This window comes from Leopardus geoffroyi, chromosome E3 (assembly GCF_018350155.1).
Source record: "Leopardus geoffroyi isolate Oge1 chromosome E3, O.geoffroyi_Oge1_pat1.0, whole genome shotgun sequence".
Classification (NCBI taxonomy): domain Eukaryota; kingdom Metazoa; phylum Chordata; class Mammalia; order Carnivora; family Felidae; genus Leopardus; species Leopardus geoffroyi.
The window spans coordinates 3,056,739-3,083,287 of record NC_059340.1 but is presented as its reverse complement, the minus strand read 5'-3'; the positions used below and the strand labels follow the sequence as shown (position 1 = coordinate 3,083,287).

Sequence of the window (26,549 nt, the reverse complement as noted above, 5' to 3'; positions counted from 1 at the left end):
ACAGTGACCTCCTAGGGCTTTTTAAAAAATGGGGGGTGAAATCTTGTAGAATATCTGCATCCTGGACCCAGAGCAGACTTCGGTAAATGACTGGTGTTCCTACTGTTGCAATGGACTGCGTTTTTGGGTCCCCTCCAAGCTCTTATGCTGACATCCTAACCCCCCAGTGTGGAGGCAGGAGGTGATGCCATCAGGATGTGGGGCCTTTGGGGGGTAATTAGGTCATGAGAATGGAGCCCTCATGAAGGAGATTCGTGCCCCCCTAAAGGGACCCTTTCCACCATGTGAGTATATAGTAGGAACTCGGCATCCCAGAAGAAGGTTCTTCCCAGAACCTGACCAGGCTGGCAGTCCCCAGCCTCCAGAGTCGAGAGGAGTAAATGTCTGTTGTCCACAAGCCAACCAGTCTGTGGTGTTTTGCTACAGCGCCCAAGCTAAGACAACGAGTATCACAGGCTTTCATCACACATTAGGCAACATCCTGTCTTCCTATCCTTTGGGGAAAGCCCGAAACGGATATTAGCACGGGAGGGAATCGGGCCTGCCCTCCACGACACCCTGCAGTCGCTGAGGCTGCTTCCTCTCTCCACGTTCCTTCCAAATCAGAAAACCACATATCTCTTTTTTCTGAAGCACAATCTACAAAGACATTTTAGCCCAGCAAGTAGGACAATGTGAGTTTGCAAACCTTGGAAACTCTGAAGAAAGACAAACTAAACATGTGTTTCTTAATCAGTGACTTCAGAACACTGAGCCCCTTCATAAAAGGCCAGGGGACAACATGAAAGTAAGAGTAGGATTATTTAGTCCAGGAAAGAGTAAAAGCTCTGACACAAGGGAACTAACCACGGTCACCATCTGTATCCAACTACTGAGTAAACACAGTTTTTCACAGAAAACTCTGTTTACAACTAACAACTGGTTCAGTGGCCTCATCTTGGCTGATAACCATTACTTTGTTTAGGATTTCCCCAGACGAGATGGGTAATGGATGTATGTTAGATTTGATAAAAATGATTGCGAGGAAAATTCAATTTTCCATCCCCCTTGCTTGTGCCCTCTAAAAATTGCTTATCTTTTCATATCAATTATAGCGACAGGGAAAGCAGATGAAGTACTTCAATGAATGTGACATCCGAAGTGATCCAGGCTGGGAAGGTACTTTGCAAGAGTAAGTCACAATGTTGAGTCCCTCTCAATACATGACAAGTTTTGAAATGTTCTGTTTAATTATTAAGAACCTGCAATGAAAGGATGTCAAACTCTCAGTCACCTGAATGCAAGCATGCGGCTGCTTGTTGGCTAAGGTTAAGAAATTAGATCCCAGGGTCAAGGGTAAAATTATTAGGGTTACATCCAACTGCAGCCTTAGAAGCGCCAGTTAGAAGACTCCTGTGTCGAGATGTCTGGACAAAAGAATTTAAATTGATGTATCTCACAAGGGGACAGGAGGAGGGGTAGTTGTGAAAAACATTAAAGGTGGGCTTTGGGGGAGATTTAAGGTCTGATTACGAAGTCACTACTAGGTGACAGTCTGTGCCCTTGGATAATCATCCTATTCTGGAAGAAGCAAGCGAATGCCGACACTCTGTCTACTGAATGCACCAGCTGGAGCAGCCATGCTCCACCCCGCCGGCTGTGGCTTGCTCTGGGGGCAGAGTCCGCCAAGGCCGGTCACCAGCAATGGCTGGGAAGACGAGGATGGCCGTGCGCGTCACCAGAGCAGACCACGTCCTGTTCTACGCCCACGTAGTGTCTACTGCATCCTGGGTGACAAGTGACAACACACCCTGCTGTTACGAATGCTCCGTCACCGAGTGCTGACTGTCTCCTCTCCCACCACACACTTCGGCAAACCTGTGCTCACACTCTCACTCACCGCCACCCAAGTGTACCCCTGGCAGCTGCAAAAGGGTGCCGACCTCCGAGCTGCATGTGCATGAACAGTACACGGAGACTGAATGTTTATGGGGAGTGGTTCTGAGCTCAAAACAGAGTTTCCTTTTGAAAACAAAACCAAGCTCCTCTGAGGTTTGAGTGTGGAGAAGCTCTTAACGGAATGTCCAGTTCAACGGGAAGGCTGCTTCCTGAGCTCTCTATGCCTTCTCCTCTGGCCTGGACATGGGTTGGCCACCAAAGCACATCCAGTGTGCAAAATACATGCTGTTCCTTTTTAAAAGGAAAATCTAGGGTGTTGGGGGCTCAGAGAAACTTTGTATTGAGTCCCTAATCCCCTAGTCGCAATTCTTGTGATTTTGGTCGATGACCCCAATCTTTTTGGGGCCTTGGAGCCCTCAGCTCGGTAATGGTGTTGATCACGGACTCACAGGCTGTTGTGGGATTCAACAGGGAAAGTGTCCGTGAAACACCTACCTGCAGCTCAAGGCTCATCAGGGCCCTGCTTCTGCCTCTCCCTTGGGGAATCACTTAACAGCACACTTATTTATAAATTAGCATCAGAGCTGCATATAGCTCGGAACAGTTTCTGCTCCTGTATCACCTAGAAGAATTTTGGGGCGCCTGGGTGGCGCAGTCGGTTAAGCGTCCGACTTCAGCCAGGTCATGATCTCGTGGTCCGTGAGTTCGAGCCCCGCGTCAGGCTCTGGGCTGATGGCTCAGAGCCTGGAGCCTGTTTCCGATTCTGTGTCTCCCTCTCTCTCTGCCCCTCCCCCGTTCATGCTCTGTCTCTCTCTGTCCCAAAAATAAATAAATGTTGAAAAAAAAAAAATTTAGAAGAATTTTGCCAAACTGGGTTGTTCCACAGCTAACGTTAACATCTAACACTTTTTAACACACATTTGAAGGACTACAGAGAAGGGAATTTCACATGTATTTTAATTTTGGATATGTTAGTGTATTTTAATAAAGTAGAAGTCTGCGGCCTCTTTTATATGTATCCGAAGGAATCTAGGCATTTGATAGAGCAAGTCTAAGGATTTGATGCACGTTGCCACCCATTTGAAAAAAAGACATCAACAAGCTTTAATTTTTAATAGCCAGAAATCTGACCTCATTCCTTTTTCATCTTGAACCTGTACTTTCATTCTATACCTCCCACAGAATTTTATCCTAATTTATTACATTTAATGATTCCAAGTATTTTATTGATCACCCTAGCATAGCCTCTGACAAAATATGCATATAAATTAAAATTTCCCAGCAACCATATGGCTCTGGGGTTAAAAAAAAAAAAAAGTTCTCTTGGATTGAGTTACTGTTACAATTGTTATTTGTACTCAATTAATCAAAAAAGTATAACCGATTTTGATGAATATTATACATTAAAAAAATAACTGAAAATGCCTCTCTCCCAGAAATGGATAACCATGTACCCTGATTCTAATCCTACTTCTTTTCCATATATATAACTCCTGTGAAACTATGTTCGTAGAAAAGCATATGACGGTGGGAGGAATTTTGTTACCTGGGTTTCTCTCAGTTCTTTTAGCCCCTTCTGAACTCCACATGGTCATTTATTAGTTAGGATAGATCGTTTTTTGTTCCAGTGGCAAATAAAGCGTGGAATCACAGTGCCTGGCACACAGAGGTGCATTCCCCGCTCCCTAAGGCATCATTCCACTGGGGGCTCTCTCGGGCTGTTCTTCCAGTATCTGGACAGCTTCCAGCCTGGGCTCCACCGTCTCCAAAAGTGGCCTGGCCACAGGGAAGGGAGAGCGTGAAGGTCACTTGCTGCCTCTTAAATCCCTGGCCTGGAAGCGATGTGCTTCATTCCACTCACATTTCATCGACTAGTGTTAGGCGAATGGCCCCCAAACCACAAAGAGGCCAGAAATGTCTTCCTGTCCTACAAGCAGAGGCTGCACTGATATCAGCAATCTTCAAAAGTTATTTGTAATAAAAAGTCAACTGACACTGCATTTTGGTCCTGCCTCATTTTGCAGACAGCAAGACACCAAAGCACCTAATTTATACAATGATTTATTAGAGTCCTTCACTTTCTCAATCCCGATACTGACATTTAGGATTACCCCTTTGTTTGGCACCTGGACACTCACACCCTCAATTAATGCCTGTGTTAAAGAATCGGGATGAGTGTGATGTGTGCCGAGTGAGAGAGGCAACTGCGGAAGGAAGAGAGCTCCCTGAAACTCAGGCATGCTCAGGCAGATCTGGCTTTAGGAAGAGTATATGAAAGCACCTGGAAACAGATTCCGCAAAGATTATGCGTGCCTGCTTACCCCCTTGGAAATGTGTGTGTGCCCTGAGAGGTCCGCATAGGCTGCTTTGGGAGACTAAGGATACTTGGTTACCCTGAATACATTGAAAAGTTGAGGGCAAGTTACAATTTATGGTTTAAACTGACTCTCTCAGACTTGCCAATGGTGAGATTAGGCGGCAATCAGCCGTAAAGGGGAAAGAAAGGCAGCATGGGAAGAGAAGACGGACAAGAGCAGGTAGGTAATGGAAATAACCCAGTTTTGTCTCATCCGCCGGGCCTCATTGGTCTTTTTTGTTGTTGTTGTTGTTTGTTTTGTTTTGTTTTAAACTAAGTCTGGTTGAGAATCACCAGTTGAACTTGATTCTAAGCCTGTCACTAACCCATATAAACATATGCCTGGGGTTGAGAAACAAAACAGAACTAGCTTTTTTTAATTTTAAGTAAGGGCTTGAACACAGGGCTTGAACTCATGACCCTGAGATCACAACCTGAGCTGGAATCAAGAGTTGGATGCTTAATTGACTGAGCCACCCAGGCGCCCCTAATCTATGTTTTTAAAGCAAAGCCATAAGAAGAAAACTAACCTTTGATAATGCCAGGTGTGTTGGTGGGATGGCCCCACATCATACACTGTAATTAATGCACATTCTCTCAAGGGGAGAACCAAAAATGTTCATTTTCAAGGAGGTAGACAGGATGCCCTCATGTATCTGTCTGCTCTCAGAACTTGCCAATGGGCTGTGGTTTCCCCTTCGCCCAGACAGACGTATTTGTGTCGAGTGGACCCTGGAACAACATGGGGGTTGGATTGCTGACACCCTGCAGAGTTGAAAATCTGTGTATAACTTTGACTCCCCCAAACTTAACTCCTAATAGCCTACTGTTGCCAATAACATAACACTCGATTAACATAAAATTTTGTAGGTTTTATGTATTACATGCTACATTCTTACAATAAAATAAGCTAGAGAAAAAACATCATTAAGAAAATCATAAGGAAGAGAAAATACATTTACAGAGCCGTACTGTGTTTATCGGGAAAAAAACGTGCATGTAAGTGGACCCATGCAGTTCAAACTCGTGTTCTTCAAGGACCAGCTATATTTGGTTTTAACTAAACTGTCACAGAATAGATAACCAGACACAAGCGTTCCTGGCAAGAGGCACAGATTGGAGTCACTCCACAGGCAGCACAGAAGAGGACGACGAACAGCAGCTCTGCATCGGCAATGATACTGGATACATAGTCCTCCTTAAACAGAGGCTGCAAGAATTCGTCCAAAAAACTAAACAGCAGAAAGACGACGTAAAATATGCATTTCCACTCAAGAAGTGTCTATTGTGCCATGAGACATGAACTAAAGATGGAATGAATCTCAAAATTAATGAAGGGGAACCTCACTGAAGTTGGCTCGGGGGCTAGAACGGGAGGCTGGAGGGACATCACTCGATGTCTCTCACAGGAAGAAATGTCTATTACAGACCCAAGAGAAGAACAATCAACAGGAAAGAAACCTCAGCTACAGGGCCCGGCAGGCCAAGATAATGCAATGCGTGCCCTAAACAAAATCAACCACCCTGCAACTCAGCCAACCAGGGACCGTCACCACCATGAACCCTTGTTTCTCCCCAATGGATGTTTGTTCAATCCCCGCCCCCGCCACATACAACTTCCTCCTTCTTCTCCATAAAACAACGTTCCTCTCCTTTGTTTCTTGGATTTGCCTATGGTTTTGCCATGGTTTGCTTGTCCTGAATTGCAATGTTCTGTTATTCCTGAATAAATTCACTTCTACTGGTAAAATAACTACTTGTCTTATTTTTAAGATTAATAAGATGTTCAAGATTAGCAAGACACTAAAGATACCACTTATCTCTCTTGTATCTCTTATGCTTATAATCTATAAACAACTGAGTGTGCATATGTTAGGGTGAAGGCTCAAGGCCTATTTCCTGATGGAGTGCCTACAAACACGCTTTAGAGACTACAGCCTACACTCAGTTCTGCTCACGCCCAGCCCCAGGATCCCCGGGCCAGAGCACGTCTCATTACACACCCCACTTAGAAGGCTCAATCCGTCCTAAATGATTAACTCATCACTCTACCATAAAGCACACGACACTTGCTATATGTGTTTCTCAAAGTTCTGGCAGTAAAGGTCCATACAATGTGTAAAGCTGTAGCAGGAATCTAAATTGATCATTTGTGGGAGGGCCACAGTCTCTAGACAGGTTTCCAGTAATATTTCAAACTGCTACTATTGCTTTGGGAATCCAACCCACGTCAGAGCACACTTGACAGGCTCATGCCTTGCCCCCTCTCTCCCTGAAATTTTAAGGCACAAAGAAAACAAGAGAGAATCTTATCTGGGCACACAAAAGTCAGGTTTTACCGGGCAGTTCTCTCAGACGACTGTTTGACTGTTCCTGGACATTATTCTCAGGAATCCGGTCTCAACTACTAAGCCTATATGAGGTCTGCAGTCAAATTAGCATTATAGAGGACAAAGGAATGTTAAGTGGTCTTCAGAATGAAAAGCCATGGTTTGTCAGCCCGAAGGAGGATCAGCTAAAATGATATGCTAGCTGAGGACTTTGTTTGAAGAGCAGGCATTGAAATGAAAGACGTGAAAACACAGGAAGGAGGCAGGCGGCCGTGTCTCTAAGCCTCCTCCCCGGCAGAGACTCTCATTACACCTGGCGTCCTGCGCACCGGGTCACAAGTGATGATGTGTCGAGGTGTGCAGGCGGCCGTCACACAATGATGGATTGATCATCGTGCGGAATTCGTCTCATCTCCTGACTCTACCCTTTTCTCTGACTTTAAGGAGAAGCTCTTATTCACATATTCATTCAGTTCAGAAGATCTGATCCACAAAAGTTAACTCAATGTAAAATCTTCAAAGCAAAAACCAAAAGCAGGTCGACAGGTTTATAAAAGCTTGCCTGGGTCTGACCTCAGAATAGAAACGTCTACTCTCGGGTGAGTTCAGCCCATTCTTTTTCTGGCGTGCACCTGAACTGCGGGAGCCAGCGATGAAAAATTCATGCAGGGCGCTTCAACGGTCCCACCTATGTCCTTGACATCTGCTGGCTTCACGTCACATCACAACTTCAAAGCAAATCCACCCCTGAGATGGCAGCAAGCTTTCACGGGGGAGGAGAACGGAGAGTTCAGAGATGGCCTCTCCTTCAGGACAGGAGGTATCTGTGCAGCACATGCTGCAATTTATCTTCTTGGCCAGACAAAAGGGGGAGAAACGTGAAGAGATGAGAACGCCAGCCACCAACCATGCACCAACAGCAGGCGGCACCATTATGGGACTGCATTTCCCCTCTAATGGTCACGCTTTTGTAAACATTTATTTATTTCTATTTAAATCCTCTTTATCTTTCGCTTCCCATACGCTTCCAGTGTAGGTAAAGCGTTTGGCAACCGAAACGGTGGCGAGGTTTTGAACTCTCAAGTCCACAGTTGTTGGGGAAGATACATCATTCTCCCTGGGGGGGCTGGGTGTTAGGGCATCACTCATTTAGATGTTTGGAGGCAAGGCCGGCCCCCCTGTGCTCTCCCACCTGACACTGGGCTGTCCTGCAGGAGGGACAGCTTATTCTTACGATAGGAAACAAGAGGTGGGGCCGCCGGGCACTCTCCAATTTCAAATCAGCTACAGTACAAGGCACCAGGAACTTAATCTCCAGTTACCACTACCAACCTCAGTCGTATTCACTACAGAAACATTCTTTATTTTACTCTCCTGATGCCAAAGAAAAATTTATCTTCGTTAAATGATAATTGGCTGTAGCATCTTTGGATTCTTCAGAAATGCTGGCTGGCAAGTTTTGAAAAAACATTTCATCAATCTTGTTTGGTGTTTTTACAAAGCCTCCATCAGAAAAAAAAAAAAAAAAAAAGAAACAAAAGATGTGTAAGTGTGCTGAGGACACCTCACCCCCAAGTAGCCTCCCCCGGTGCTGCAGGGAGTCCTGAACTATAGGTTCTGCCACTGTTCCGGAAGGAAGCGACATGTAAACACACAGTTCTGGGGTTTCTGCAGATTTATCAATTTCCTGATCTTTAGAGGTTTCAAAATAGGATTTTTAGTGAGAAAGCGCATAATTGAGTGCCATTTAACTTTCAGCTAAATCCAATATGTCAACAGAATGTTATCCTAAGAATCAAAATAAGGCCGGTTCCTCAACCTTCTCATTCTTCACATTTTACTTGGACCCAATAAAAAGCAAAGACTATATAAGGAAACAGTAGGCAGCTTTTCTCCTGAGATTTAAAACAAGTCCGTCCGTATCACCAACCTCTTTATAACCCACCTTCTACACATTTTACCCGGTGCCAATGAAAAGATAAAAATACACAAGGAGAAAAATGCAAGGCAGTTAATTATAATATTTATGAGCTACTCCCAATACACTTCTGGGTTGGAGTAGAAACTGAAATTACTGAAAAAGCATTTACATATCCCAATTACCTAACGCTACGGTATCCATTAGTATGGCAACTTGCAAAATCACTGTATTAGTTTTGTTTCCTACTGGCCTTTCTACAATAGGCAATGTAGAACACCATGGGTTCAGACTATTTCATAACTCTTTGATGTTAGTATTACATTAACCAGAATATTTGTGGAATTTTTTTCTCTCTTCCAACAGACTGAGGCCAATTTCCTTGTTTCTGACCTAGAATTTTACCAGTTTGACCAATTATTATCCTGGTAGGTATATCACAATTGAGTGATAAATCTATTTTCTAAATAGAAGAAATGGCTGTAATTGTAAAACTTGGAAAACACTAAAGCAATCAATCTATTTAATAATGTGATTTCCATCTGTTGTTATCGATACTGAAAAAAATTCTTGAGAAGCCATATTTATTTCCACTGTGGTCCTTTAAATATCAGTACCTCCTGGCCTATATTTTGTGAACACCACACCTAGTCGATGCACATAACTCTCCAAAGCCTTAAAAAGGCCATGGGGACAGCCCAGTCTGTGCCCAGTCTATAATCTGGAGATCAGGTTTCAATTCCCAGGAACAAAGGGGCTGATGGCAGGATAATGGCCACTTGGGGGCACTTACCAGGAACGTGAGGGGACATAGAAGCCGACCAGGTAACCCCGGGGTCTCCTACCCCATGTTTGCTACAGACATTCCCTCGGCCAGCCCTACTTGGCTTCGTGCAATCGTGTCCCTCGGGGAGCACAAGCAGCAAACGCTATGATCCCAACCCATGAATGAAAGGAAACTTTTCAAACCCGAGGGGGAAGCCACTGCTCAGAGACGTTTCTCAAAATGGTGACGTCTGCTACCATACAGACAAAATCACTTACTTCACTCTTGTCTGATGTGATCACGGAATTCTGAAGTCTACAACTATTTCCCACCTGTATTTTCTCAACACAAAATCACATTATTTCATCCCATGAAGCTTCATGCTGCAAACGCCTGGCGACGGGCCCCGTGAGACTCACGCTTTAATCTTTTAGGTCAGAGTTTTTGCTTCTGGTCATTCCCCCCTTCTCCAGCAATCAACTCTGGGAGAATTCCTAGAGACCTCTTCAAAGGCCAAATGTTTAAACTAAGTTTCCTCAGACTAACATTTCTGTAAATAAACTGCAGGTGTAACGGTAATTGTGTGTGTTCTCTTCACAATTCCGTTAAATCAGGTAGAAAAAATGGTCAGCTCATTATGATTAAGAAACACTGCTAACTTGAACACAATATTTATGCTTTCTCAAGGATTTTATTTTTAAATTAACATAACCTGTGCCTAATCTAGTTTCAAATAAGGTTCATTGATGGAATTCCTTATAAACCAAGATTTGTTGTTAAAAACAATACACGTTAAAAACGATGATTGAAACCCCCAAAACGAATAAGATCTTGCAGTGGGCATCACCTGTTGTGTTCACATTTTACGTGTACAGCTTCAAAGAAAGCAACTATTGACAGTGGATCAATATCGAACCATGGCCACCATCCTAGAGACAGAAGATTGATTGCAAAGGGCCCCGTGAGACATGTATTAATTAAATCAAGACTTTATTGCTTTCAGAATTATCATGTGGCGTCTCAAAACTTACCTGCTACACTCAGGTGAACGAGCGGGCTGGTCTTGCTGTCTCCGTTGCGTTCGTTGACGGCCTGCGCGTAGTAAACCCTGGCATCACCCGCTGTCGCTGCAAGGATCACCAGTTGATTTTCCAGTGTGATGGCTCTGTGTCAGACAAGAGACAGCGTCAGAGCCACTCCACAGCGCTTCCTGTTCGTAAGGCAAATCAGTTTATCAGGCCGACGAGAGAGGCGTGTCCAGGGCTTTAAAAAGATCTCGAAGGACAAAAACACACAGGCCGAGCTGAGGCACATGGCGGTGGCTGAGCCTCCTCTGGCCTCGTCCACACTCCAGTAGGGAGGCTTTGAGCCCTCTGCTTCCCTACTGACCCTCGGTTGTGAGGCACTCACATATCCAGGGTTAGTTAAAAACTCAGAGCTTCCCCTGGGAACTTGTAACAAGTTCAAGAAATCCCAGAAGGGCTGGTCTTTTTCTTTCAGGCAGGGCCGTGAGATCACACCATGGCCACAAACTATAAATAAACTCTCAGATGGAAGGCGGAACCGCCCAAAACCTAGACCGGGGGGCAAATGAATTTGCTGCGGTTTTCTCCGCCTCCCAAGGAACCTCATTAGAGTTTCTGTACCTCTGTTTCTCAACTGGCGGGTAGAAGAAAAGTCACCAGTGGGCATGGTGCTGGCCCTTTCAACTGGATTCTCCCATAACTGCTGATGCCAGGCCTGCTCGTCCTTCACCCCAGCCATCTCCCCGCCCCACCCATTTCACAGCCTGACCCCTCCTCATGGAGACTTCCCGAAGAGCCCAATTCTGCTGCAGGAAAGAACCTGGGAGACACATTTGACCAGCCACCCTCTCTTCAGAAATGAGAAAACTGAGGAACAGGGAGGTTAAGTTATTCGTTCAAGGTAACCTAGCAAGGTAACAATACCAGAGGGAGAACAAGATCTTCCCACGTATGAACAGATGCTCTGCCAACCAGATCACACCCAGACTCACCAGGTTATTCAAAAGAAGAGGAAGAAGAACAACAAAGACACAACTTCCATAAATCCAAGCAGCTTTTAATTAAAACAAGCGGTCCTGGTATCCTCTGGTCTTGCTAGCATTTGTAGATTTTGCTACAAAACACAAAGTACAAAGGGCGGCCTCCCACTGAGAGTAAGACACATTCTGAGCACCAAAGGGCTCTTAGTTCCCAATGCTGGGAGCACCTTGGGACCTGAAGTGAATCCCACGGCTGCACACAAGTTGTCATTCTACAGGAAATACGTTTATTTGTTCATTTTATTTTCTCTTGATTCATTAATCCATTTATCTATTTTCGAGAGACACAGAGAGAGCAAGCGAGCAAGCACGCGAACAGGGGCAAGAGGCAGAGCAGGCCCTACGCTCAATGTGAAGCTCAACGTGGGGCTCGATCCCACGACCCTGGGATCGTGACCTGAGCCAAAATCAAGAGTCAGACGCTCAACCACCTGAGCCACCCAGGCGCCCCTATTTGTTCATTTCAATCCTAGGCAGTCGTAGCCCTTCCAAATCCAGATAAGGTCTCCATTCTGGTAACAGAAAAAACACAGAAACTGGGTGATCTGTCACGGGGAATTTTACTATAATAATAATTTTTTCCTTCCTGCTACCTTCTGGAAAGCTTTTTCAAAAACTCTCAACTTTTATACATTATACAAGATTATCTTGAGAAGTTAACTGCTTATTCAGGGTTCCCATACGATATATTGCAGCTTGAGGTCTCTAAGACTAACTCACCTCTTTCTCACAAAAATTTCCCTATTAACAAGTTTTCAATTTTTATTCCCATAAAAATACCTCAAAGAAGCTTTACTATAATTATTTATGACTCCTTTATAGATTCCTTTATAGAACCACAGAAATTGTTCCATTTTATTTTAGTGCACGTCACACCAGCACCTAAAATTAAATATGAATATTTATTACACCTGAAGTTACACCTTAATAGTATAACTTTAAAAACTGAGTATGTCATAACTTTTTTCCTTAACATCTGATTTTTGCCATAGTAATTTCAAATATGCCTATGATTTCTCAGAATTATTCTGCAAGAATGCCTATTAATTCTCTATATTATTTATGACATTGTCTCAAGGCTATAAAAAATAAAAAAGTACATAAAGAACAAAAATATTAAAGTTTACATCTATGATAATTTGTATCTTTAAGCCCAGTTTTTCTTCTAGTTTTTAATTTCTAGACCATTTTAAGTCAAAACTTATGAGGAAAAACTTGTCTATGCCAAAAAAGACACCGCAAAAATGCCAAAGCTTTGGAGAACATTAGATTAATGAGGACTTTATTCTTTCTTCCTCTCCAACTCTTTCTGAACAGAGCATGTCTAATGAAGAAACTGATTTTTTTTAATGAAAATTAAACTATCTAAAGACAGTTATCTTAATTTCAGATAATTCAGATAATTGTTATAATGGTGGCGAAAAGAGAAATTAAAAAAAATTTTTTTAAATGTTTACTTTTGAGAGAGAGACAGTGTGAGTGGGGGAGCGGCAAAAGAGAGACGGGGACACAGAATCCGAAGCAGGCTCCAGGCTCCGAGCTGTCAGCACAGAGCCCGACGCGGGGCCCAAACCCATGAACCGTGAGATCATGACCTGAGCCGAAGTCAGACGCTTAAACAACTGAGCCACCCAGGCGCCTCTGAAAAGAGCAATTTTTAAAGACAGTGGAGCAAGTACCACACGTTCATTCTTCTTCCCAAAAGACCTTGATTCTGCTGAGCCCACACCTTGTGTGGGGCACCACACACGCAGGCAAATTGGCCCATTCGCAGCACCAGGCGTGTCTCTTGGTCATCGGAGGCCCAGTACAGGTACCGGTGCCACGCTCAAGACCATCAGGGGCTGGTCCGGGACCCAAGTTGCCCAGAGGCTGAAGGAGGCGGAGCTTGCTTGGGGGGGAGCTCTCACCCCTCCTGGAGGCCAGGCAGGAAATGTGCTGTCCTGAGCTGCAGGCAGCCACCCTTGCAATGCAGAGGAAAGGCGGTGCGTAGATAAGAGCAGGAGGAGGGACAGAACTTTGAGAGTCAGAGCAAATTAGTCAACAACCTGAAGGCAATGATGAGGAAGTATGCTAAGTGATCCTTCAACATGACTCTCACATGTGTCCATAAAATATTCTGTGAAAACGTCTGGTTACTGAGGTGGGGGTTGACTTCCAACATTGATTCCACATCTCCAGCATTTTACACTAGCAAAGTGGTTTGCAGAATTGACCCCAACTAGTCTAAGCTGATCATCGTAATCCAACCCCTCTTGCCAGTGACTGACAAAGGAGACCGGGCTTGAACCAGGTGGCTTTGGCATGTATGTGGTGACTGTCCCTGCTCTGGGGCAGCTGCCTCTAGGCCCCTCTCACCAGATGGAAGGACAGGGTTTCCAGGGCTGGGCACCAGGGTTTTTCTCCCACCACTAGATGCGAGCAAGGAAGCGTGTTGTCCGGATGTTCACAGTGGCAATGGGGTGACCACAAAGAGAGCCACCTTAGTGTGACGCTTATGACGTCGGCAGCAGGAGAAAGAAAAAAGAAAGACCTGGGGTCTTTTACCTTGCCAGCTGCCCCAGTCAATGAACCACATCCTGCAGCCCATCCCGTCTCTGGGCTTGCTATTTCAGGGAACGGGGTACTTCGTTCATGTTTGAACTTGTGTAAGTTAGGGTTTCTGTTACCAGAAGTCACATGAATCCAGGTACAGCATATACAGTAGCGTCCCTTTAGAGTTCAAAAAGAGAAGAAGGCATTCTCAGGGCATAAAATGTTAATAGTTCCTGTTGAGTGGTACGATTATAACTTATTTTCTTTCGATTTCTGTGTTTTAAAATATTTTTCCAATTTTTCCAGGATAAACCACTTTTGTTACAGAAGAACAACTTTCAAAATGAACGCAAGGGCACGCACTGAATACTTTGCCCATAATATGGACTACTTGGCTTTTTTATCACATAATTCCGAAGTACTAATTTAAAACTTCCATTGACTCTGCAGGAAAATTATAGTATTAAGCCAGAGAGATTCTTCCTTTATTTTAACTTTATTAAAATAAACGTATGTATGGTTTTACATAAAACTATTTCCTTAGTCTTCCCCATTTTAATTCTACATTTCAAAATGAAATCTTGTAATTCTAATTCTTTGGGATAGTGATAAAGATAAGAATACACTAACTTAAAAACGTAATCCAGTATGGGTAAAATGCACCACAGCTTGGGAAACCAGAGTGTCAGACTCATGAAGGACAAGTTAAAGGGTCACCTGCTACTGACTATAAGCGCAGGGAGTTTTCAGAGAGAAACCTATCAGCTGTCCTTCGTCGTGGGGCTGCCCTAAGGAGGAGATGCTGTGATTCACGAGAGAGCTCATTTTAAAGGGCATGTTCCAAGTGCCTTTGACTCTGCACTTGATTCTCCCAATACTTTCTTAAGGCAGTAAGCAAAATAAGAATTCTCTATTTAGGGAAAGTTAAAACCTCAGAGAGTTCCTTGGGGTCTCTGACCGCCAGCACTGATCAGAATCCCCCTTGAGGGAAAGACGCCTCTGGGCGCCTAGACCCAAGGGCTTATGCATGTGATGTGTGGGGTGGGGGTGGGGAGCCAACCAGGGGGCACAGCTACAAGTGAGTTTCCTGCCACACCTGCCAACGTCCGAGGACGTCACATTCTGGACGCCATAAAGAACACCTGCTTTCCAACCTGTGGCACAGATACATTAATTACAGAAGTGCCCTTGGTGGTGGAAGAAAACAGCCCAGCATGCGCCTCACCTTGGAGCTGCAGGAATGGAAGGGCAGATGTTCGCACGGACTGCCACGGGAAGAGACGTAAGTAACTGTGTCCACTGTTCAGTCAGCCTGGAGTCCCCAGGCCTAACTCAGAGTGGAGGAGATACGAAGCTGAACCAAGGGCACACTGCCCATATCCCAAGGAGCTCAGATTCAGTGTTCCTTTTTAAAATTTAACTTAATTAAAAAATGTTTATGTAGTTTTGAGAGAGAGCAAGCAGGGGAGGGGTGGAGAGAGAGAGGGAGACAGAGAATCCCAAGCAGGCTCTGCACCGTCAGCACAGAGCTGGATGCGGGGCTTGAACACACGAACCACGAGGTCATGACCTGAGCCGAAATTAGGACTCAGAAGCTTAACCGACTGAGCCCCCTAGATTCAGTGTTTTTACAAACTACAGGAAGTAATAGGAAACACTTCATTAACTTTCCCCTAAGAGTGGCTGTGGGCCCAAAGTGGCAGTCCCGGGGGACATCCAAAAAAATCTCCATGATGTGCCTCAAAACTTTCAATGCAAGCCATCCTTGGGCTTTCAAAAAAAGATAAACGGTCTTCGATTATCAGTAAGTTTTTTGATCCTTGACACCGTTCACACAAACTGGATGGTAATACATACATTGATTTATACATTACGATAAAAATTCAGTGAAGGGTTCAGTAAAGTAAGAACTGTGCCCATAAAACATAAAAGTATAACTTGGGTTTGTGGTTTTACTATCACAAACGGTAAGGCAGCATTTGATTAAGTTTGTATTGATATTCGAGTACATTTTTTTAAAAACTTTAGAGCACAAGAAAATGAAGGACATTATTTTTAGGTCCTTAAAAACACAAACATCTAAAATGTTCTCCATGTTAATTAAACAATTAAGTTTTGAATGGAATGGTTTAAGGCTTATTGTTCTGAGTATAGCCTGCATCTCAAGCCTTACAGCCTCACAGCTACTTCAAGGCAGACAACTTCAAAATTAATGTACTCCCATTACTGGTATAGTTATAAGAACTAAGATTGCTTTCGAGTAGTTTTGGCAATAATGAGTCTCTGGATATTCAATAAACGTTAAGGCACCGGAACGTCATGTGTATTTAGCCACAAAGTAAACACGTGCTGCTGACCGTTTGCGGTGGGTGCAGGAAGAACATTCTGAAAGCAAGTGAAGAATGTGGGAGGCCTGTTTCTTAGAATTTCAAACCAACACAAAGGACGAGGTGAGCTGAGAAGACAAGAATACTCAGGATAGATGACGGGAAACACTGGGCACATGGGATGGCAATTCGGCACCATTGTACTGGGAACACAGCCCCCAAGGAGAAAGGTCGCCATCAAATGTGGGAGGGGTGGCTGTCCGGAAACACACACACTGTCCTTCTGTGGTAGGAGAAAGACCACGAGAGATGGAAGAAAGAGACAGGGAGGGGCTGTGCCAACTGTCCACCAGCTTAGTTACTACTGTGGTCCACGCCTTGCCAAACATTTCAAATTAGTCCACAGAGGGACTCTTTTCTATAGCATGTATAGGTAGTTTCATAAGGGCAAGTATACGGGGAAATAGAGGTAGATTTATATAAAGTCTTCAATGTAATTCTTCTATTCTATATGAAGTGTCCACTCTTAATTACAGATACAAGTGGGAGTACATTACGGGATAGGATGTCTGAGATGATTACCACCTTACAACTGTTTGGATGTGAGGTACATTCAACACTCACACGTTCTGCCTTATGCACACTTGTCCCCCAGTATTTAAGCACAGAGCCTGACTGAAAGGATGTAATCAACACATACATGTTGAATGAATAACAAGGAGAAAACATACAGGTATTCATTTTTCTCTCTTCATGCTTAAGCTTTCAACTCCATATTGGTGCCAGAACCCAGGCCAGGAAAGAGATAATCCAATCACCCCATGAGTCTGTATGGAGTGACTGCTGTGTGAACGACACTGTCCAGGGAAGGTAACCAGGGAGTATGGTCCCTGAACACAAGGAGGGAAGAACACATCCAAAAGACAGAAGAAGAAAATGGCAGCCGTATGAAGTCCCCAATGCGTATTGTATAGAATGTTAAAGGAGGAGGAGCCAAAGAGTCAGCCAAGCCACCAGAAAACGTGGAGATCTGACATCTATCTTCCTGGTGACAGCTCCTTAAGAAGTAAAATGCAGATGTCACATTAGAAAGACAGGCCAGGTCCTCTAGCCCAAAACATACGTAACACCTCAGGAACAGGGGGGGGCTGCCCCTGGAGGTGACATGGAAGGAAGGACCGGTTTCCTACCCACGTGTCTGGCCTTTGACCCAAAGCTCTGGCCCAGGGCTCCTGTGAGACAGCACATGTCCCAAAGGACAACGTGTCCGAATTTCTCCCAACCCGTGGGCCTGGCCTGCAGCTTTGTAGACTGCTTGCCAGCAGCACGAGCACGGGGTGAGCATACCGGTCAGTAGGCCCAGCCGTGGCAGAGAAACCTCCGGGTCCCATAAAGAGAAGCGGAGAGGACACCCTCCTGGGCACAATGTCTGTCTCTGAATGAGAGCAGAAAGGACACCAGAGCTCAGAGCTTCTTCACCTTCTCCAAGAGCAGCTCCTGGCGGCCCGAGATTAAACACGGTCTGCCTTCAAGGTAAAATCTCCAACAGTCTCCAGAGAAGACACCCCCTCTGTCCGCCAGTACGAGATCACGGCAGATGATAGGCAGGAACTCCATGGATAAACCCAGGCTGAAGTAATCACAATACTCTGTGTACATGCAGAAAGGTCCTTGAAATGACCAGGCAAGTGTGGCCCACGTGGATGGACAGGCCCAGAATCAGGTCTGGCTCTGATTTGTTCCCTCAGGCTAACTACTTGGTTTTTCCATCTGCGCAACAGGAGTGACCATACTCCCATCAAAAGGACCTTCGTGAAGTACCAATCAGGCAACGACGTGAATGAGCCTCACACGGCGTCCTCACTCGGTGTTTGCTGAACCTGAATCTGGCTCCTCAGACTATCAGGCGCGGTGTGTAGGTAGTAAAATACTAAATGCAGTCAAATGTCCTCCTTCCAGGGTGAAATATCAAATACTTGGTAGCATTCTAGTTAACAGACTGCGATACAAACACGGCCGAGTCGCTGAATTACCAGATTCATGTCATAAAATGATGCAGAGGTGCTACTACCTAAAGCCATCCGCGCAGGAGCTGGACCAACGCGGCAGCAGGCGGGCCTAGGAAACCTCATTTCCAGGCCTTTCCATCCATCAACTGCCCCAGCAGCAACACCCACTGTACAAGACCTTAATGCCAGAAAATTCCTGGCCTCCTCTCGACACATGTTGACGTGTCGTAAACAGAATTGATCCTCCTCCTCTTGGAAAGATGCCGCGTATCAGCAGAGACGGAAGAGAGAGGGGAAAATTACAGGGCAACTTGATACAATTCCTGGAGGGTGTATTTCATCAGGGGTTTTTGCCCAGGAGAAATACATCTATTTATAGCAGCGCTTCTTAAATTTTCTAGCTGCGTTGATTTATTTACTTATTTATTTTTCTAGTTCATTCATTTTATTTTACTTTTTATTCTTACTTCTAGCTACTTTAAAAAAGCATTTTAGTGAATTTATACTTGATCCAGGGCCTTCTGTTATTTAACTAATTGTTCCAGCTCTAGGCACAAGGAAGTGACCAGGAGCAATTTCTGGTGTGGTCATATGCAAAAGAGAGGAGTTGGATGAGGAAGGTTTAAAGAGTGCTGAAGTTTAGGCATAAACATTTCCAGGCACACTTCTCCCCTCCCCCCACTAAAACAAACAACCAAAAAATTAAAACAAGAAAAAAAAAAAACAAGAACATGTAGTCTTGAGGTCCCCAAACATGAGAACTTACCCAGACGTAAAATCTACTCAAACCAGAAACCATCAACAAGGATTCCAGAAAGATGGCTAAAACCCAGGCAGGCACCAGTGGAAGTCTCCCCAGAGGGGGCTCTCCTGAGATCCTCCACATCAGTGGACAAGTCTGAAATGAGTTCACTTTATTTTTTTCAAATGTTTATTTTTGAGAGAGAGAGAGACAGAGTGTGAGCAGGGGAGGGGCAGAGAGGGGGAAGACACAGAATCTGAAGCAGGCTCCAGGCTCTGAGCTGTCAGCACAGAGCCCGACGCGGGGCTCAAACCCGTGAACGGTGGGATCATGACTGAGCCGAAGTCGGACGCTCAACTGAATGAACCACGAAGACGCCCGTGATGTAAGCTCACTTTATCTTATATATGGCATAATAAAAACAAGACCTCAGTCAGCCCCAAAGCCAACGGGCACTGCCATGGTCAAGTGACTGAGCGAGTACGCAGAGCGGGTGTGTGCCCTTATGTGACCTCTGTGATAATCAGTCCCTCCCAGAGCAGTGAGCAAGTGAGACGGACCCAGCCACTCCCACCTAGTAGGTTGGGTCGGGAGGCTGAGGCTGGCGATTCAAGCATCAGACAAGTCAGTTTCTCTCCGCGTCTCCTTGTCTTCAGAATAGAGCACAGGGAGACTTTCTTCCTTCTGCAGAAGGGGCACTGGGCGGAGAGCACCTGACCCTGGCTCCACGGGGGCGGCACCTGTGGCGGGGTGGGTCCTCCTGGCGGGATCAATCACAAGGAGCAGCTGCCATGAAGAGGGAAAGGTAGGCGGGGCCACTGGCGGACCCCCGGGGGACACGGCTCCTGGGGATACTCTCCCCGAGCAAGTCAGCCACCATCACTCCTCCTAGAGAAATGTAATTATCACAAAAAGGTTCCATTCTTTGTTAAAGTCTGTTTGACGACTAAGGGACAAAGCTGTGCCCGCAGAGCACAGGTGTCCTCAAGGACTACAGCTGGTCCTCAGCGGTGCCGCGCGCCCCTGGAAAACGCGAGCTCCCCAGACTACAGGGCGAGATCTTCGTGTGCAAGGACAGAACTCTGTCAGCCAGGAAGATGGAAATAATTCTAGAAGAATAGCCAACTTTCTCTTAACGACTTTCCTTCTGGAAACCACGAGTAGGGGCCATGGCATATGCGTGTAAACAGAAGGCGCTTGCGCACACAGCCTGGCAAACAAACGCGGGAAACGGTCAGTCCACAGAGAGAAACGGACTTATACACAAAGCTGGGAGGTACTTAAACCCCGGGCTGCTGAACTAAACCCTCAGGAACCATTACCACCTCCCTTGCTACCGTGACATGAAAATCTCTCCGGGGAGAGCTGCCGCCCCTCACGGGCTGAGCTGGGCCTGGGCGGCCTCGTATTACTGCCCCCCACCCCGCGCTGGGGAACCCGGCACAGCCGCCGGCTGGGAGACAGCCGGCGGTGTTTTCCCCTGAGTTTGGACAGACTCCTCTGAGTTCCATTTCAGCGGCGCTGAACCTGTTCGTTTGGAGGGGTCTCCCTGAGGACAGACCCCCCTGGCCACCCCCAGTCATCCCACCAGCTGGGGCTGCTTGCAGGTGTGCGGAAGGAGCAGTAAGCCCCTTTCGACCATCCTCCTCCGCAAAGATGCTCTGTGCTCCTCACGGAATGAGAAGATCCAGACTTTTCTGAGCATGTTCTATGGGCCTGGCATCGTGCTCAGCACCCTGCACGCATCACTGGCCCCCCCAGGCTATGGACACAAAGCAGGCTGCTGGTCTGTCAGTGGGGGGTAACACAGGCTGGGGTGAGAAACAAATGGGGTAACAGAAAAAGCGACTGGCCCAACGCCTGGCCTATGCCCCAGACTCAAAAACGCTGAGCTAAGGTCTCATCCCCATTCTACAGACAGGAAACAGAGGCTAGAAGAGATGAAGTAACTTTCCTGAGGAAAGTTGAAGAATTGAGACTCTAATCCCAGTCCCCTCCACCCCACCCCAGACAAATTCCCGAAAGTTCCCTCACCTGAGTCTCCCTCGACCCAGGTAGGCAAGAGGTCAGGAACAGTATTTGACACAAACCCTCGTCCTGGCATTCAGCAGGGTTGAGAGGCCCCAGGGGTAAGCCTCTCCCTCCCTGTGCTGTCTCTCTCTCTCCCCCACTTCTCTAGGACTCACGTCTGGCTCCTCAGCAGCTAAGGCAGTGCCCAGCACGCGGCGGTGGCCACGGAGCTGGTGTTGCACTTGGGTTTGACAAAGTCCCATGGGTGGACATCGACCAGGAGGACAAGTGCTCCACAATATGCCAGATCTTGACAGAGGAGCCCCGTGCCTCTGAGGTAGAGAAGGTGGAGGTGAGGGTCCCTCTGAGTGTCGGGGCAGAACCCCAAAGCCGGGCCTCCCTGAGAATTCTGGTAAGAATTCTCTTCCCTACTAGGTCCAACCGTTGTTCCTACTAACAAGAGGCAGAAATCAGAGGCGTGGGGTCAGCTATGAAGATTAGTGATCATTTCCTTTGGAGACAGACAATCTTTTTTTCTCAAGAACTACCCACTTCGGACTTGCCCAGGAAAAGCTTTATAAAACCATTTGATTTGGACATTGGGATGGGTCTAAAATGAGAAAATAGGCAGGCAACTCAGATTTGTGAGGGTAAATGGTGATATGCCCAAAATACAGCTGTAAATAACTTAAAGAGGACCATTTTGGGAAAGTCTAAGTATATTGAAACATTATTAACCATGACAATGCACCCGTGAGATAAAGACAGCGTGCAAATTTTAGGCAGTATCACTCATAGTGCCTAGATACCCCCCAGGAAAACACAATGAGGGAAATGGATAAAAATAGTAAAAAAGGGTAAGAGTCACTTTTCCCAACTGTCTCCACATCCTGCCGCGGTTAATGACCATGCAGTTCATCTCCATGACAGACACAGCCCAGTAACATAAAACAGAATTGCCTCCACTTGTCTTAGAGACGCGCGCCGTTGTCCATCAGGCGCTGGTGTGTTTGCTTGCGGTCCTTGGCCACATTCCTCAATTTTCCGTCTGCCACAAGCCGTGTGTAACTAGCGCCCTGGCCCAAAATGATGAAAATGAACCAGGCGCTAGGTGTGAACACAGTGAAAGACCACAGCCAACTGTGCCAGAGCTATCCAGAGGTAAAGACCTCCAAGACCCCCCCAAAGAGCGGTGGGAAAAGTCGCGACCCAACTCTTTGCCTCCGTGTGCAGTGCATTCAGCTGCTCCGAGGCTACCGAATGGCCCCCGAGATGGCCTCGTCCTCACGCCCAGAGCCTGTCGATAGGTTATGTCACACAGCACAAGGACTCTGCAGATGTGATTAAGGATCCCGAGATGGGGAGATGATGCTGGACCATGTGGGCAGGTCCAAACAATCACAAGGGTCCCCAAAAGGGCAGGCAGTCAGGAGAGTCAGAGCCAGAGAGCGCCGGCTCCAAGGGTGGCCGAGGGGCCACGAGTCCCAGAGCCCGGGAGCCTCTAGAGCTGGCGAGGTGAGAAACAGACTCTTCCCCACACCCTCCGGAGAAACGGAGCCCTGCACACTCGTCGATTTTAACCCCGCCGGACACACTGTGGACTTCTGACCTCGAGAATGGTAAGAAAACAGATCTGTGTGGTTTTCAGTCAGCAACGTTGTGGAAATTAGTTATAGCAGCCACAGAAAACTCCTTACGAACTAGTTCTTTGGGCTCCGTTTCTTCATCTCAGAAATGAGAGACCTCTACCCAGCTCACAGAGCCATCGTGTGTATTAAAAGGTAAGTCTGAAGTATGTGCACGTGCTGGGCACGGGGCTGGGGCCTGTCAATATTCAACAGCTCGTGTCCCACTCACACACTGCAGGGGGACGCAGCGCTTCCTCTGAGTGTCACCGTTCGTGCACTCATATTTGCGATGAGTGCATTTGTGATGTTCCAAACATGAACATTTGCAATCTCTTCTCCCTTTCCTGTGGGGCCTTATCAAGCAGTTTGGGGGGGGGGGAGCAGAGTCTAGAGAGAGAGGAGGGTCTTGGGAATTCACACCAAGGAGAGAAACACAAAGTGTGGAAAGGATCCAGAAAGGAAGGGGGAGAGCAAAGAGGCCAGAGCAAAGAGCACAGGTCACTGTGAGGGAGGACAGAAAGACAAGTTTTATGGTTCGCAGGAGTTTAATTCTTTGAAAGACTGGTAGTGATCTGAATTGCTCTGACCACTTCTTTCTTGGATGGGCCATATTATATTTTTTTGTTTTGCCATCATCAGAGACTAGCTCAAGATGTATTTCTTTCATTCATTCATTCATTCATTCACTCATTCATTCTTTCATTCATTCCCTCATCTGGTAATTAATTATTGAACCCTTCCTGGGAACTTCTCTGATAGATAAGGGAGTACCAAGAGGTTTAATCAGTGGCCACATTCCAGCAGAGAACTGTGAAGTCAGGCAGTCTCTCACAGTAGTTAAAAGTGATGTTTCCAATTTCTGATGCCAGAATGTGGTCTCTGCCAGGGAATGTACAAGATGAGCCTTGAACATCATGTATCACATAGGCTGGAGATGATCAAAGCCTAGGTCACATCGAAAGGGCTCAGGATTCAACAGAGGAATTTTCCAGGACCCTGAAAGGGCGTGATTTCGGCATCATAATAAGGCATAAAAATCAGAAAGGAAGGTTTCAGGGTACAAGATAAGCACACAAAAACCAATTGTATTTCCATGTAATGGCAATGAACATGTGAAGACAAAAATTGAAAACATAATATCATTCGCGATTGCTCAACAAATGGGAAAATTATACTTATGTGAGTATCTGGAAAGTATGACTAGGACTTCTATGTGAAAAAGTACAAAATCACTGGAGAAAGAGACCGAAGCTCTGAATAAATGGAAAGCCATACCAATTTCATAGATTGAAAAATAATAAAGGTATCATTTTTTTCCAAACAGGTAAATAAATTTAATATGATACCTATCAAGATCCCAGACATGTTTTTGTAGATGCAGGGGAGATTTTTCTAAGATTCATAAAACAGTATGATGTTGGTAGATAAACAGACACGAAGATCAATGGAACAGAATACAGAACCTAGAAACGCCCATGGAAAAACATCCAATGGATTTTTGACCACGGTGACGACGCAATTCAACGGAGGAAGAAAAGCCTTTTCAACAAAGGTGTGAAAGCGAATGGACACTCACAGGGAAAAAAATTATCCTGGACCTAAGCCTTATACACCTTAAATGAAAATTAACTCATAATAGATTCAAGATTTCTATGTGAAAGGCAAAACTATAAAATTTCTGGAAGAAACACAAGACAACCCCTTTGGGACCTAGAGCTTGGTGCGGAGTCCTCAGACATGACAGTGAAAGCATAACCCATAAATGAAAAAAAAAATCAATAAACAAGATGAACAAAATAAAAACTTCTGTGAAAAACCCTGTAAAGATAAAGGTATGCTACAGATGGGGAGAAAATACCTGTAAACCAATATTCAGGACTGACATAAGGACACATATCTAGAATACAGAAACAACTCTCAAAAGTCAACAGTGAAAAAAAAACAAACCCAATTAGGAAACAGGCAAAGAACTTGAGAGGTATGTCAGTGGAAAGGATATACGGATGGCAGAGGAGCCCATGAAAAGTTGCTCAACATCACTAGCCATGAAGGGAATGCAAATTAAGACCATGATGAGCTCCAAGTACACACTTATTAAAACAGCAAAAATAAAAACGGTGACGCGGAGATCCTGCAGCTTTCATTCACTGCTGGCGAGAATATGAAATGTTAGAGCCACACTGGAAAACTGGCAGTTTCTTTACAAATTTAAACATATACTTACCATTTGACCCAGCAATTGCACTCCTGGACATTTATCTCACATAAAAGAAAAATTCACATCCACACCAAAGCCTACACACAAACGTTCACAGCAGCTTTCTTTGGGAGAGTCCAAATCACGAAGCAACTCCAAAGTCCCTTAATGGGCCAAGAGTTGGACAAAGTTTGCTGCCGCCCTACTGCGGAACACGACACCGGCAGTGAAAAGGAGCTACCTGTTGATACACACAGCTCAGACGGACCTCCAGGGCGCTACCTCACTACTGAGTGAAGAAAGCCAATCTCAAAAGATCACACGCTGTAGGACTCCACTTATATCGTCATTCTTGAAATGACAAACTTATGGAAATGAAAAACAGTTTAGTGGTTGCTGGTAAGGATGCTGTAAGGGAGAGAAGTGGGTGCAACCACTCGGGAGATCTCTGAGGTCGCGGGGCGGTTCTGTGTCCTGACGGCAGTGCTGGATACACAACGTACACACGTAATAACACAGCACAGAACTAGACACACATGTGGTACCAGTGCCCATCTCCTGGTTTTGAAAAGTGCACGGCAGTTATGTAAAATATGGCCACCGGCTAAGGGATACGTGGTGACTCTCTGAGGAAAGATACAATTCTTACAACTTTCTACGAATATATAATTATTTCATAATAAAAATTAAACAAAAATAAAACCAAAAAAAAAAAAAAAAACCCAAACTGATGCCAGAGAAAAGCAGAAGAAGGAACACTCCGAACTCTTTCCATGGGACAGAACGGTGGGGAATTAAAACCAACAAGCTGTTCTACCCTCCTAGAGCACTCCAGTGTCCAGGGTTCTTGCCAGTTTACTAGGGGAGACAAATGCTGGTGTTTAGGAACCGAACTGTAATACAGGATGTGCCACATGAAACCAAGGTTAGAGGATCCAGACAGAGAGCACCAGGTGCAAAAGGCCCTGAGGTGGGACAGACGTGGTGTGATACAGGGGGTCCGTGAAGCCAAGGAGGTGGGAGCAGCTACATCATCCAGAACCTTCCAGATCTTATCAACAGGAAGTCCACTTCCTGCTTTGGTCAAGCTTGAATACAGACAGTCTGGGCTGAGGAGGGAGAATGAAGGAGAATGAAGGAGACAGGGATACTGACAGCACGGTGACAATCAACAATGGGCATAAATAAGGTTCATAAATGTAGTTACAAGAACGCAAAATGCATAGCTGAGGCAAGTCGGTACATCTAAGATAAAAAAGGGATTGAACAATTCGGTAGACTCTCAGGGTCATGAAACAGGAATTTATGCTTTTAATTATAACCTTGCAATGATATTGAAAAGAGCATAAATTACATGCACTGTGCTCCAAAGAAAGGTAGAGACATATTAGAGAAGTTTTCATTAAAGCTACCACAAAGAAAAAAAGTTACGGTGATAAAATATTATTTTTGGCTATTAATTAAACCCTGTAACATATGCAACAGCTAATTACACACTAATGCCTCCTAAATGAAAAAGCATCTCTGTCTTCCTTTGCTCAAAAACTATCTGCTTAGTATAGCTAGTTCAACTGTGCTGTGGGATATACTAGTAAAAAAAAGAAATTTGCTAAAAACTACATTTGACTGTACAAACACCTGAGTTTGGGACATTCCGGTTATGGTAGGAGGAACAAAGGGGCTGATACGAAGAGAAAGTTGAAGGGAGTTAGTCACCCAGAACCCAGACTCAAGACGAGGACAAATGTGCTGAGCCAAGAAAAAGCGAGGTCAGCCTTCTGGTACACC

General features: G+C 45.4%; 1 protein-coding gene across 1 annotated transcript in view; it reads right to left on the bottom strand.

The window, feature by feature from the left end:
- SDK1 (sidekick cell adhesion molecule 1) overlaps window positions 1–26,549 on the bottom strand; it is an 888,340-nt gene that overhangs the window by 347,313 nt on the left and 514,478 nt on the right. The window contains exon 6 of the mRNA XM_045462082.1: window positions 10,280–10,413. Within this exon, the coding sequence (XP_045318038.1) occupies window positions 10,280–10,413 (134 nt within the window). The remainder of the gene's footprint in view (window positions 1–10,279; window positions 10,414–26,549) is intronic.